Below are 13,407 nucleotides of genomic sequence, written 5' to 3' on the forward strand. Positions count from 1 at the left end.
AAAAGAAAATCAGTCACTAGGTCTATTAGACACATTGGGTTTTAAAATTATAATTTACAATTAAATTTACAAACATATCCTATTGACAAGAATCCAGTTAAAGAATGAGCAGCATTAATTGACAGAGAAGGACATATTCATAAGGAGAGACCAAAAACAGATTTCCTTTTTATTCCTTTATATATGTTCCTAAGACTGATGTTTAGAAGATATGCAAAAATTAATAACACACTTATTACAAAGATGAAGTGTTCCTGTGTATTTTTTCCTCATTCTTTCTAAATTGTTTCTTGTAAACCTGTCAGACTAATCTTTCCAGTTTACTGTCTTTTGAAGTTTCTTTTGAACTATTTCCATGCCCTCATTTCAGACAGGTTTACTGCTGGGAATAATAAGCAGGGTTCTTTTTTTACATATTAACTCACTCAAGAGCATTTGTTGATATACATATGGCTGGAAAAATAAATTTAAAAGCAACACAATTTTGAAATATTTCTCTTTCTTTTTCCTAAATAAAAAGCGGGATATATAGGTTTACTGTAATAGAAGTGCTGAACCTAAACAGACCTGATTAGAAAAGTAATATCATTCATTACGTGATTGTTCTCCTATCAACACTGTCATGCACTTGTGACAGAAGAAGCATGACGAGCACTGTCAATCATCCAGCAAATGAGTACAATCTGTAACAGAATTTCTTAGGTGTAAAATTCCACACTGGCAATAAACTTTTTTTTAGAAAGAAAATACTAACCCAACATGTTTCATGTGTCTGACCCCCAAGGTGTGGGAACCCTGTTCTATATATATATAAAAAAGGAACCATCATTACTGCTCATCTTTTAAGCATTTGTTCCAGAGGAGAACATAGACAAAATGTTGCTTCCTCTTGACCTACTTTTCCTACTACTCCTCAACTTTGAAAATGGTTTATAGTTGATATTTTGTGTTTGGACCTAATACCATCTAGTGATTTGCTGTAGAAAATATCCTTTTAAGTGGTCAAAGTGTTTTCCTTATAAGTAATAATGCAACCTACATGTCAAAAAATGTATTACCCACAACAAAAAGAAAAAAAAATGAAAAGAACATGTCACAATGACAAAGACTTTGGTCTACTTTTCATACACTTCAAACCAGTTATGCACAGCATGCGTAACTACCTAAAGTTGATATACTTGTTTGTTCAACTGGAGCTTCAAAAGCTCCCCTTTTTGCTTAGAATCTTATCACGGTAGTGCTGAAGACGAATATTTGTGCGGTTTCCTCCTTCAATACAGGTAGTATACTTTTTTTTATGTAAACAAACCAAGTTAAATCCATTAACATCGTAGATAGGTAAATATGTTTCTCTAAAATATATGTTGTTATTTATTCCAGGAATAACCATGAAATTGAGAAGTTACTTGATTCTTATGGTGAACTTTGCAGTTTCATCAGCAATTTCCCTCCCTACAGTGAGTAGTTTTGGACAAAGCTGTTATATGTAATCATGATGTACAAAAGAAATATTGTATACCCCTTCTGTTTTTTTGCATCATTATATTTTTTATGTTTAAAATGTGTTATTTAATCCAGGCAGGGGTAGAGAAAGTTGGTAAGTTCAAAACATTTTTGGTCCGATCTAGATAAGTCTTTCAGTGAATTCTAAGAAGTTTTTATGAGATCATATGGTGTAAAAAGGAGGAATGTTGTGCTTTTTTGTAGAACTTAATCACAATGACACCACAACAGAGGGTAAAGTAAAATGTCTTTATTCATTTAAAAATGCCATTGATTGGGGTGAATTCTTTGTTTAAACCTCTAACTTTATGCCCAAATCTTAGATTTAACAATTGATGACATTCGTGTGGTAAGTTTAGATCTGCAGGCAAATAAATAAGACGCTTTTCAAACCTTTAATATATGGATGTTTTTTTTTCTTATATGGATATGTCTTATACACATTTTGTTCAGCCTCCAAACATTGAAAGGAGTAGCATTCTACCTGGTAATAATCTATGGACATCCCCAGTTTCCTACGTCTTGGATAAAAGCCTAGGTAGTATTACTTTCTTTAAATAAAAAAATATAAATTTATTCAAACCACATTTTTGAGCTGGGGTATTTTTGTAGAGAGATTACTGAAAGTTTTTGCAGACTTAATGTAAACAAATAATCAGGGTTTGCAGCTTTGTAAATACCAGTCTGAAAAGAGCCTTTTCTTATATGATTTTTGTCATTAAAAATACAATGAATTACAACTGAAATCTCATTTTCTTATTTTTTGTTCTATGAATATCATCAGTGTTTAACTTAATGCAGATTAATGTTATGCTGCATGTGTTGTTCTTTTTTCACTACTTTGAAACTAACTTCTTAATAAAAGATCTGAACGCCAAAGGAGTCATCATGAGAGCTTTCGACCAATTCAGGGTGAAGTCATGCATTGATTTTAAACCCCGGGATTCTGAGGAGTACTACATCAACATCAAAAAGTTAAATGGGTATGTCCTCTGTCTTTTTTTTTCTTTTTCTAGAAGTACAATTTGCTAATGGCAACACTCAAGTTGTGCTTTTAAGACTAGAATTCCCAGGAATGTCAGTTTTTATATCCCTTTACCAGAGTTATTCGCCCCATTCACTCCCTGCTGCATGCTCCTGCGCCCTTCTGCACGTAGCTGTTCCTAAGAATGGGCAGCTAGATATGAAGCCCAAATATGTCACATAATACAACTATTAGGCCTCATGACACAACATTTTTGTATACTTGTCATAAATTTCTCTTACTTTTTCTCCTACTAGTGCCCTAGATTAGATTCAACATTCAAACCATCATTCTTTACTTCAGTTAATAATCATAAACAGTCCTTGTAAACTGATGCATTCCAGATGTGAGGATGTGAGCGGTCATACTCGAGAAAATTGCATAATTACCACCTTAATAATACCATTTATGGGTATGACTTCCCTATAAGGGGGTGTTCATTCACAAAAAAATACATCCATAACCATAACAGAAACACTGTATTCAGACTGAGCACAGTGACCACAGAGACTGTGGTTGATTTACATAGTATCCCTATTCAAACTGCATGTGGGAAGGCGACAAAGAGGCCAGCAGAGAATCTCATGTGGGAATTCACTGCTCCGCTCTCACCTTGTGCTTCTTGATAGAACTGAAGAATTTTCAAACAGCAGTACCGCATGTAGAGAATATACTAAGCTAAAGAGGGATAGTTTCCTGGCCATAATGGGAGACTTGACAGTTATGGTCTAATGTTGGCTGAATTCTGATTTATTGCAGCAGACTCATGGAAAAGTTTTCAGACATGTTTTTTTTGTCACTTGTAAAAGATGCGTTTTTCTGATAGAATTAGCTGTATTGCTGTCGGTCAACTGTCATTTCGTCTGATCAACATAAAAAGGTTTCCACTGAATTTATCACTTAAAAGTAAAGAATGACTAGGGATCTCCCTTTCCTTGCATCTGTAGTCTCCCTTGTTCACCCAGATATCTCAATAAACATGTAAACTCTCCCAATAAACATGTTTTTTGTTGTTTTTTTTGTTTTTAAACTCATGTTGACACTTAAACTGTTTCACAGATTTGAGTATGCATGCTGAGACTTTGTATATCTCTCACAATATAAGTAGGATTTTGTTTGGAAAACCTTTTAATATTTGTTTTTTCTTAATAGAATTGTCTGCATTTTCTACATAGAATTATTAAATTATAAAATGTAACAAAATATTAATTAATATATTTATTGCATTGGTACTTAGGATTAGCTATTTTATTTATGTCAGATTTTGATAGGTACTTCTAGTTTAAGTTATAGCTTTTTTTGTAAAAACAAAATAATTAAAATCCCATTGTTATTCAGGGTTATTCACTTTTAAATCTCTTTGAAGTTATAATTCGGCAATATTAAACTATTGTGAGTTTAAAGTAGTCCATTAGTATTTTAATTTGACAGCGCAGGGTCACTTGTGATATAATAATTGAAAAAAGTATTGACCCAGCATTGTTTGAAAATAGAAGTGTATATACTGTATAAATGTTATTTTCACGGCTATAACCACGGTGAATGGATGCGAAATTCTTCACTTTTAAAAGTTTTGATTAAACAGACTATTGATTAATTCTTTTCTTTTCCAGGTGCTTTTCGTATGTTGGCCGTCAATTCATGAATGGACAGGAACTCTCTATTGGTACAGGCTGTGATTACCTTGCCATTGTTGAGCATGAGGTTCTTCATGCACTTGGTTTCCTCCATGAGCAGTCTCGATATGACAGAGATAATTTTGTGAGGATTATACTTGACAACATCTTAAAAGGTATAATAGAAAACTTTATATTTGTTGTATATTAACAAAAGTTTTTATTTTAAATGTATTTTTGTTTTATCCTTGCACTAACTAACTGCCAAGGCATATACTGCCCTGATATCCTGGAAATCCCCCCAAAAAGAAACAAAAATAAATACTTAAAAACCCAGTGATAAGAAAGGACAAATAATCTCTAAAATGTATATATTAATTTGGTTGAATATGTAGTGAAAGCCACATGCACATATGTATTATTAGTGCAGGGGATACATTCATTTGTGCTGAAAAGTTGCATCAATATTGTTTTTGAATGACCTTTAAAAATAGCTAACACATTCCAGCTGACAAATTGATGCCCAAAATGTTAGTGAAAACTTAAAAAAAAAAAAAAATTATGTAAAAAAAAGTTTTATTTAGCCTATGTATACATTCAAAAATCAGTTGAGATGTATTTTATTAACATACCTGTGTGTCTCATTGTATGCATGCTATATCTTTAAAAGTAAATTAAAAAGATTAACATTACCGTACACACCTTTATGAAAAATAAATCTGTTAAGTCCATAAAAATTTTAGAAGCAATTTCTGCTCGAAAATACACAACTAAAAGAAGTTTTGCCCTTTTATATGTACATTTCTTATAGTTTTTTACTAACAACTCTACAGAAATTATCACTTATATGTAGTGTCCGTCTGCCAGGGAACTCCTAGATCGGCTTTTTTTATTGGCCGAGGTACAGCAACCAGCTGCAAAAAAATAAAATAAAAAATAGTTTCCAAACTCCAGCATCTGCCATTCTTGTTGGTGGACATTTGGCCACTGAAAACGCTCTAGTATCGACACTGGAAAGACTGTAAGACTTGCCGCTCATGACGCTCAATGGACTTTGCAAACCAGAAACCTCTGGTGCTCAAATATATTTTGTATGAACACACTATTAGGATATATGCCCCTACAATCACCTAAACCTGTCAGAGAGGCTGCATTCTGTCACAGTATAAAGAAAGAAATCCTACATTGACATGAGAATTGCCAAAGTGATTCAGCAGTTAAGCACTACCAATGCACACAAAATAGCAAAAATAAAAAAACTTCCTTATTAAAATTTTGCTTAATATGTAGGCGTGAATATAAATTACTATTAGTTTGAAAACATGGAAGTAAAAAAGAAACTTGTAAGGGGTCAACATTTTAAATGTCAAAGTATTTAACTCTGAAGAACTTTTTTTATTCTTATAATTTAAGAAGAGCTTTAAAAATATATGCAATAAATTGGGGATAAAACAAACTAAACTAAATGTTGGCAGCTGTTCAGTTTATCTCAATCATGAATTGGTTATGAAACTTAAGTTACAAATTAAATCTGGAAGACTCTTATCAGTCTCACCCAGACCACCTGCTGATGTGCCACATTCCAAGTTCCAGGACCAAAGCCCCTCAGAAGCCAATCATGATTAAAAATAATAAAGTTCCTTCTCAATCCTCTCACTCCCTCTCAGTCTTATTTCTTATTCCACCAACTGTGCCCTGGCCCCAGTAAAAGATTATGTTAATCATTTTCCTAAATCATTCATCCAAGTGCATTTCCCTTCCTAGCGCCAAAGTCGTCTACTGGGGTCCGAGCTCCAAAAATCTTAGTTCATTCATGTTGATAAAATCTTTCTAATTGCATTTTTCTCTGTGTGATTCTCTCCAGGTTGAAATACTTTAATTAATCTCTCTCAGCCAATTTTTTTATTTTTTATTTCATTATTCTTATTTTTTATTCTTATCTTTTATTTCACCTAGATAGAGAGAACAATTTTATTAAGTTTGGCAGTGATCAGACCACCACCAATGGCGTCCCATATGACTACGAGTCAGTGATGCACTATTCCAAGAATGCATTCAGCAATGGTAAAGGCCCAACAATTGTTACGCTGGACCCTAATTTTAAAGACGTGATTGGTCAGAGACTTGAGATGAGTCCTCGTGATGTTGAAGAGTTGAACCTTCTGTACAACTGCAGTGAGTGCTTACAGATTGTTGGACAATATGGAGATTTTATTTTTTTTAATATAAAAAATGTGTATTTGCAATATACTATCATCCAAAGAAATGTAGTGGAACTTTTTTCCATATATTTTACAACTTTCAATTAATCAAATATTTGATCTACAGCTTAGAGCCCATTTACTCAATCAAGATTCATTTAAATGCTTGTTGATTAATGATTGACTAACACAGGCTTTTTTTAAAGCTGATGCTGATACAGATAATTTGACATCAGTCTAACTGGTAGCTGCTGATTTTTTGGCATTATTTTAGAGCCTTTTCTTTCTCCATGTGCATAATAAAAACAAACATTAATTAACAAATCAAACACAACATAACAATAGACAACAAATCTTGTGAGCAGCAGTATATGCATTTGGCATCATTTAAATAGATGGCTGTTGGAATCACTAATAAATCAGCCAACCAGTAGTCTAATGCCAATATAATATTTTAAAGTATTACTTTGGAATCCAAACTTTACACTTATGTACATAACTTTTTTATTTTATTTCTCAGACACAACTGTTGCTTTTAAGTTTTACTGCGGCTTTTCAAATGGAAAAATGTGCCAGATGAGCAACTGTTCACAGAGTGAGAACCGCTGGAATGTTGTTACACAAGCGAATGGGGGTCCAAGCTCTGACCACACGACACTACCAAGCGAAAGTAACGATTATGGTAAAATTTTAAATGTACTTTCCCATTTTTATTGCATAATGATGAAAACAATGCTGTTATTTATTTTAAAGTTTTTCCCTGATACTTTGACACCTGTAAACATTACATATATTTTACAGCAATTTTATGGAAGATTTGAATTGTCAGCCCTCCATTTTCTAAACCCTTTTTCAACAGTTATTACCTATGTAATCTAAACTGAGACTTTTAAAGTAGCTTGAACATTTTGTAATGTGTATTAGTATTACTTGCAATTCACAATGCAAGCCAGTAAAAAAAAAAAAAATGAAACTGCAAACCTTAGGGTTTTTCTGAATGCTAAATAATGCTTATTTAACTCTATCTCAATAATTCATATGATAATCAGATTGTATAATTTTTATCTTTAAATAGTATGAAAATAAAAGTAGGAATCTGACTTTGGGTGTCATTGCAGGTCAACAAACCGGGTACTTTATCCACATAAGCACAGCATCAGGTCAAAAGGGAGATTCAGCCCGATTGGAAACTGAGGAAATGAAGCCTAACAGGGAGTGTAATGTCCAGTGTCTAGAGTTCTACTATTTCCACAGTGGAAATGAGTCAGATGAATTAAATATCTGGATAAGAGAGTTTCAAGATGAACTGGACACGGATGGAACTCTTCGCCTCATGGAGCGGATTATTGGTAACTTTTTTTTGTTAGAGCTTGACTGCTATGGGATTTTGAAGGCTGATACAATATGTGGGGGGTGTTAAACATATGTATCCAATAGATTGGTTGATATCTTACATTGGCTGAGATTTTGCGTATATTGGATAGAATATTAAAAAAAACATTAAACATTGACATACACAGGATATGCACTGTCGTAGTGTAGTGTAGTCCAACTCAAGTTCTCATAATAACCAAAAATATTATTCACAACAAAAAAACAGAACACCATAGGATCAAAAACAGCAACTTTAATTTGAACAGTGTTAATATAAGACTATAAATACAATCAGTTTTTGTAGTGCTGTTTTAGATGTTGCCACAAATTTATGGCGCATTTCACTTTACTGCTGCTGGAGCCCTGACTAATAGTGCAGATGCTGCATCCAACACCTGGTAAATCCTTCTTGGAGTGGCCTCTGACTTTTCCCCTCTGCATGTGAAATGAATATATATTGGTATAGTGTATTTTGGTAATTACATTTTAATGTTACAGATGAGCTCTTCAAAATCAAAACAAGTGGCTTTATACAACGTAAAGTGATAAAACACTGGCTTATCTGGGGAATTTTGTTTCTGATCTATTTCTTGTTATTGTTCTTCAGCCCTGCTTTCTTCTTCCATGCTTTTCTCCACTAGCAGCAGTTGTGGCTGTGTCTGAACATTCGCCCTAATCCCTAAATCACTATATAGAGCGGGGACTGTAGTGGACTCAGTTAACTGACCGTTCAGACAGATGATAAATACTTACCAGTTGGTCACTTAACTCTGCCTCCCCGAATGGTGCATGCACCATCTTTGTTATTTGTCGCTGACAAGGGCTAACACAACAAATCCCATGATGCTTTGAAAGGAGAGCTCTCGCAAAGCATTCTGGAATATATCTACTCCTCCAGTGACTATAGATGATACAGTATAAGTTCCATTACTTTTTTCTATCCTTAAATCACTGAAGAATGCTAAATCATATCTTTTAAAAAATTGTATGACTTTTTCTGAGAAAATTTCGATACTTTTTACATTTCTCATTTAAACTCCTTGTCGACTTGACATCATGATCGGATATGCTCAGAATAGTCCGGCAAAACAGGATTAAACCAAGTTTATCTGCATTTTAGTTGTTTCTTTCTTTAGGTTACGCACTATATACAATAATGTTAACATGAAAGGAAGATAAAATTCAAGGTGACCCGGATGTATATCTGGTTGCGGATGATGAAATCAGTTGATGGTACAGGTCGTGCTTCCGGGATGGATCGGGTAATGACAATGTCACTACTTTTCAAGGTCCACTACTTTTTCATCACCTAGACATTCAGAGACTCATTTAAAATGGTGTAACCCCCATATAGTGCCACATTTAATGATGAGGGCGGACGTTCGGACACAGCCTGTGAGTGTTTATGTATACATAGGAACCAGAAGGGAAGGGTATGCAAATGTAAAAAGACATCCCAAGTCTCCTGGAAGTTCCGGGATTCTCCCTGATATAGCTAGTTGTTCTCTGGTGCCCACAAGATGGATAAATTATCCCAGATTTTAGACTATGCGAGATGGTGTTTTTTTAATGGGAGTGAGAGCCAGCAGGCATTACAATATCTTGTGTGTCACGTGTGGCGTAGAACTACTTAGGGCTGGGCGATATAGAAAAAAAGCTTATCGATAAAAAAAAAATGCATATTGATCGATATCGATTATTATTGAAAAGATTTGAAACCATATTTTATGTGCAGGTCTGCCTGGACTTTTTATAATATTGCTAAATGATTTAATTTTAATAAAGAACACAAACACAGACCTTGAATTAAATCTTTATTTAACCAACTTTTTTAACCATAACAGAATTGTTTTGAAGAAAAATAACTTAAGAGACCTGGGTTATGTTATTAAATACTGACAAAGAATAAACTAAAGTGACCAGAAAAGTGACCAAAATGAATATAACAAATAAATAAATAAATCCCCCCACCGCCCCCATTCTTCTAAGCTGAACCTGGTTCAGCTTAGTTTCCTGCTTAAACCTGAGTTATTACTTTGAAGTTGCTGGCCCCTCAGCATTTTTCTCTCAATTGTTAGAGCTCCGTGGGAAACTGCCCAGAACTGAAATATATATATATATATATATATATATATATATATATATATATATATATATATATATATATATATATATATATATATATATATATATATATATATATTTTTTTTTTTTTTTTTTTTTTTTTTTTTTTTTTTTTTTTTTTCCCGAAATTCCCGAAGATTCCTCGGAGGAGAGCCACGCCAGGGCCTACACAGCTTGTACTCCTGTGGGTGTGAGCGGCTGAGATGATAAAAAAAAAAAAAAGAGTTGGTTGTGTTATCAGACTTCTTTTTCACTGGTTCCCTACAAATTTTACAGATGACTGTGGTTTGTTTTTTGTCCAATTTGCCATAATCGAAATACTTCCAAACTGGCGAACTACAAAAACCCTTCTTTGGAACAATTTCCTCTGCCTCTCCTTGCTGCGATATCTTCATGTGCTCTGTGTTGTGGTTTGAGAGGGCGGCGCTTGGTGACGGCGTGCCTGGGTCCGCGATTGTGATTGGTTGGGAGGAAGTAGCGACTAGCATAAACCTACATGCTAGGCTACAATGAGAAGGAAGGAAAACAGCGTTTCTTTTTTATCTTTTATCGACTCTCTTTTTTTCTATTGCGCCACACGTCTATCGATCGATATATCGTTATTGAATTATCGCCCAGCCCTAGAACTACTTCAATTGCACAGGCACAAAAAGAGAGGGGGGGTGTGGGGAGGAGGTTGCTTATAAAACCTGAGCATATATCTCCAAAGCGATACTGTGTTCAATGACCATTCAAGGCGACTGGACTTAGAATGTCTAAAGCTATCAACAGATTGTGGAACAACTCAAGAAAAGACAAGACTGTCGCACATGAACAGCATGAAGAGACTATGAAAAGTTGTAAGCGGTTGTGATTTCTACATCCGCATTTAGTGGGGTGTTGTCAGTTTAAGGTGTCTGCTAAACACGCCGGCCTAGAGCCAGCCAGAACAGGAGAAAATCCGCACAGAGTATAGATGGTGAAGATGCTGCGACTAGCCAGGCGGCTTATTTTCTGCCTGGAATGTCCATTTTTAATATTTAATTTTTTAATATTGGCCACACGCTACAATCGGCCCAGTAAATTGGTGGGCTTATTTATTGCTTGGGCTCAGTCTTTGGTTTATGATGGTGTCTTTTTTGTTTTGTGATTAAAATGATTTATTCTTATGTAAGTTTAAATATTAAAATTGTGCAACATGGTAAATCAGATACCTTATTCTAGGTACTGCAACATCTCATTGGAAACTCCACCATGTTTCCTTGAATGCTACCAAGAACTTCCAGGTGGTGTTTGAGGTTCGCAAAGGAGCAGGGAACTCTACAGGAGGCTTCTCAATTGATGACATCAATCTCTCAGAGACAGAGTGTCCACATGTTGCTTTGCAGATTGATGACTTTAAGAGTATTTTAAACACAAACAACATTGTAACCACTATATACAGTCCACGACAGTATTCGGAAGATGGCTATGCGTACCGTATTGCTGCTGAAATTAGAAAAGAAGGAATTGGAATCTTTGTGCAGCTCTTGTCTGGTGAATTCAACAATGAATTGCAGTGGCCTAGCCTGCAAAGACAAATGATTTTCCAGTTGTTGGATCAAACCCCTAATAAGCAACTGCAAATGTCAAAGCAAATTACCTCAGTTTCTGACAAAACTCAAGTGACATCTAGTGGTAAGTCTACAGCTAAAGTTAAAAAGAACAGTTCAGGTTAAATAAATTGTTCTCACTACATGTTTGTGCCATATTAACAGGTTCCTCTGTTTGGAACAATCCTATGGAGAATGGGACCAGTGTTTTTTATGAGATGGATGAGTTAGTCTACGGTGGACCTCTCTTTGGAGAGTCCAATTTTGTAACCGTGGATGAGTTGCAATACAGAGAGTTCCTCAAGGGAGGTAGTATCATTTTCCTGTTTAACTTAAAAGGTAAGTTAAATATTTTAATGACATATTGCAATAACTTTTTTTCTCATCGACAAAACCTGCCAACATTCCTTATATTAATAAGGCTTAAGAAATTTCAGCGTTTTTACCATCAACATTTTGTCAGAGTAATTAAGAGTAATTTTTTAATGCTGGGGAAATTGCAGTGTACAATTAAAAACATTGTATAAATGCAGTACAAAATTATCCAAGGAATATTTAAGTACCACTCACATGATAATCTTGAAGAGCAGTATTTTCTTGTAGTGCTGTACAGTGGATGAAATGGGTTTGCTGAAAAGATTATGTTATTCCAAAAGCATTGTGTTTGTTTTTTTTTTTTTTCTTTCTGACAGTTTTTATTAATTGACAGATCTTACTCCACTAATCGAGGGAAATAATCTACCATGTCCCAAGTTAAGACCACTGAACTCATCAAATCCTCTTCCAAATCTGGATGCAGGGCCATGCTTAGCACGGTAAACCATATTATTAACAAATTAATAATTTTAGGGCCCCCGAAGGAGCCTTCAGTATTCCCAGCCCCACCCCCGGGATAAAAAAACTTAACCAGAATATTTGTTTCTGAATTTCCAGGAATGTATCTACCGTTCCGCCACCGTCCGGTACAAACAGGAGGTAATGTCACATTTCATGACTATTTGTTCATACATGCAGCAATCTGCCTTTGCAGTTTAGCAAACAGCAAGTAAAAACCTGCGTTTTTTATTTTTTTGGGGTTTTTTTTGCATCTGTGCCTTCATCATTTTGCAGATCATATTCTAATGACCAAACTGCACAATTTCATGGGTGGAGGATATAAAAATGTAAACAACTACCCCATCAAAGCTATTTTTATGACCTCAAACACATTTGCAACCACAGTTTTTGCATGTTTTATTGCTAGACTGGTCAAATGGGAACTCACATGCAAAAGTTTCTACAGTAATTTTAGTCAAGGAAGTACAGTATTGGTATAATGACAGATGATGGAGAGCATCTCTATGTATTTAAAAATATTTGGAGCATCAGAAATAATAAAGTAGAATATAATAAAACTAATAATAGTAGAATATTTATGGAGAAAAACATCTACAAATTATTACAGCAACAGGCAATATTTACTAAAATAAAGCCCAAACCACCTCCAAAAATGAGCATGGGTAAGTTTTATTAATTTATTATCGGCTTATCTTGTTTTGGACCATAGCAGCTCAAGCAGATTCTGAAAGGATCTGTTGGAAATAAATCCAACTGTTACTTAAGCTTAACCTAATTTGATCACTCTCCAAACGTAATAACCTTTTTTATTAGTAACTTTATGACAACTGAACTGATGCATATTTTGAGTATTTTCTTTTACTCTTTGCAGCATTCATTTCTTCTGCCCTGGCATGGTGCCCTCTCCAATTGTCATAGTCCTGCTGACTATGATCCTTCAATTGTCCTGATTCATTCCTCCTATATAAATCTATCCATCTGTGATTAGAGTTTTTTCTTAGGTGTGCATTATTTGTGAAAATGTTTTATTTGTGAAAATGTGTTTTAATAAGAATTTGCTTAATTTCTGAACCTGGTGTCTCATACTATTTTTGGTAATGGAACTTACTTTTTTTTCAGTACATATCAGCAATGTAATAAATAGTATTTCAAAAGCA

The 13,407-nt window shown here is 34.4% G+C and overlaps 1 protein-coding gene across 1 annotated transcript; it reads left to right on the plus strand.

Annotated features, from left to right (window-relative positions):
- The first annotated feature begins 1,115 nt into the window (after positions 1 to 1,115).
- On the plus strand, positions 1,116 to 13,407 carry LOC119777435 (meprin A subunit beta-like). The gene is made up of 16 exons (XM_038276312.1): positions 1,116 to 1,280; positions 1,381 to 1,457; positions 1,579 to 1,597; positions 1,708 to 1,737; positions 1,827 to 1,852; positions 1,957 to 2,041; positions 2,369 to 2,486; positions 4,141 to 4,319; positions 6,100 to 6,318; positions 6,865 to 7,026; positions 7,463 to 7,693; positions 11,046 to 11,498; positions 11,579 to 11,752; positions 12,123 to 12,228; positions 12,347 to 12,388; positions 13,122 to 13,407. The coding sequence occupies exons 2-16, from the start codon at positions 1,389 to 1,391 to the stop codon at positions 13,198 to 13,200; spliced, it is 1,992 nt and encodes a 663-aa protein (XP_038132240.1). The 5' UTR covers positions 1,116 to 1,280; positions 1,381 to 1,388; the 3' UTR covers positions 13,201 to 13,407.

The sequence above is a fragment of the Cyprinodon tularosa genome, unplaced genomic scaffold (genome assembly GCF_016077235.1).
Source record: "Cyprinodon tularosa strain WSP-4 unplaced genomic scaffold, ASM1607723v1 ctg124, whole genome shotgun sequence".
In the NCBI taxonomy this organism is placed as follows: domain Eukaryota; kingdom Metazoa; phylum Chordata; class Actinopteri; order Cyprinodontiformes; family Cyprinodontidae; genus Cyprinodon; species Cyprinodon tularosa.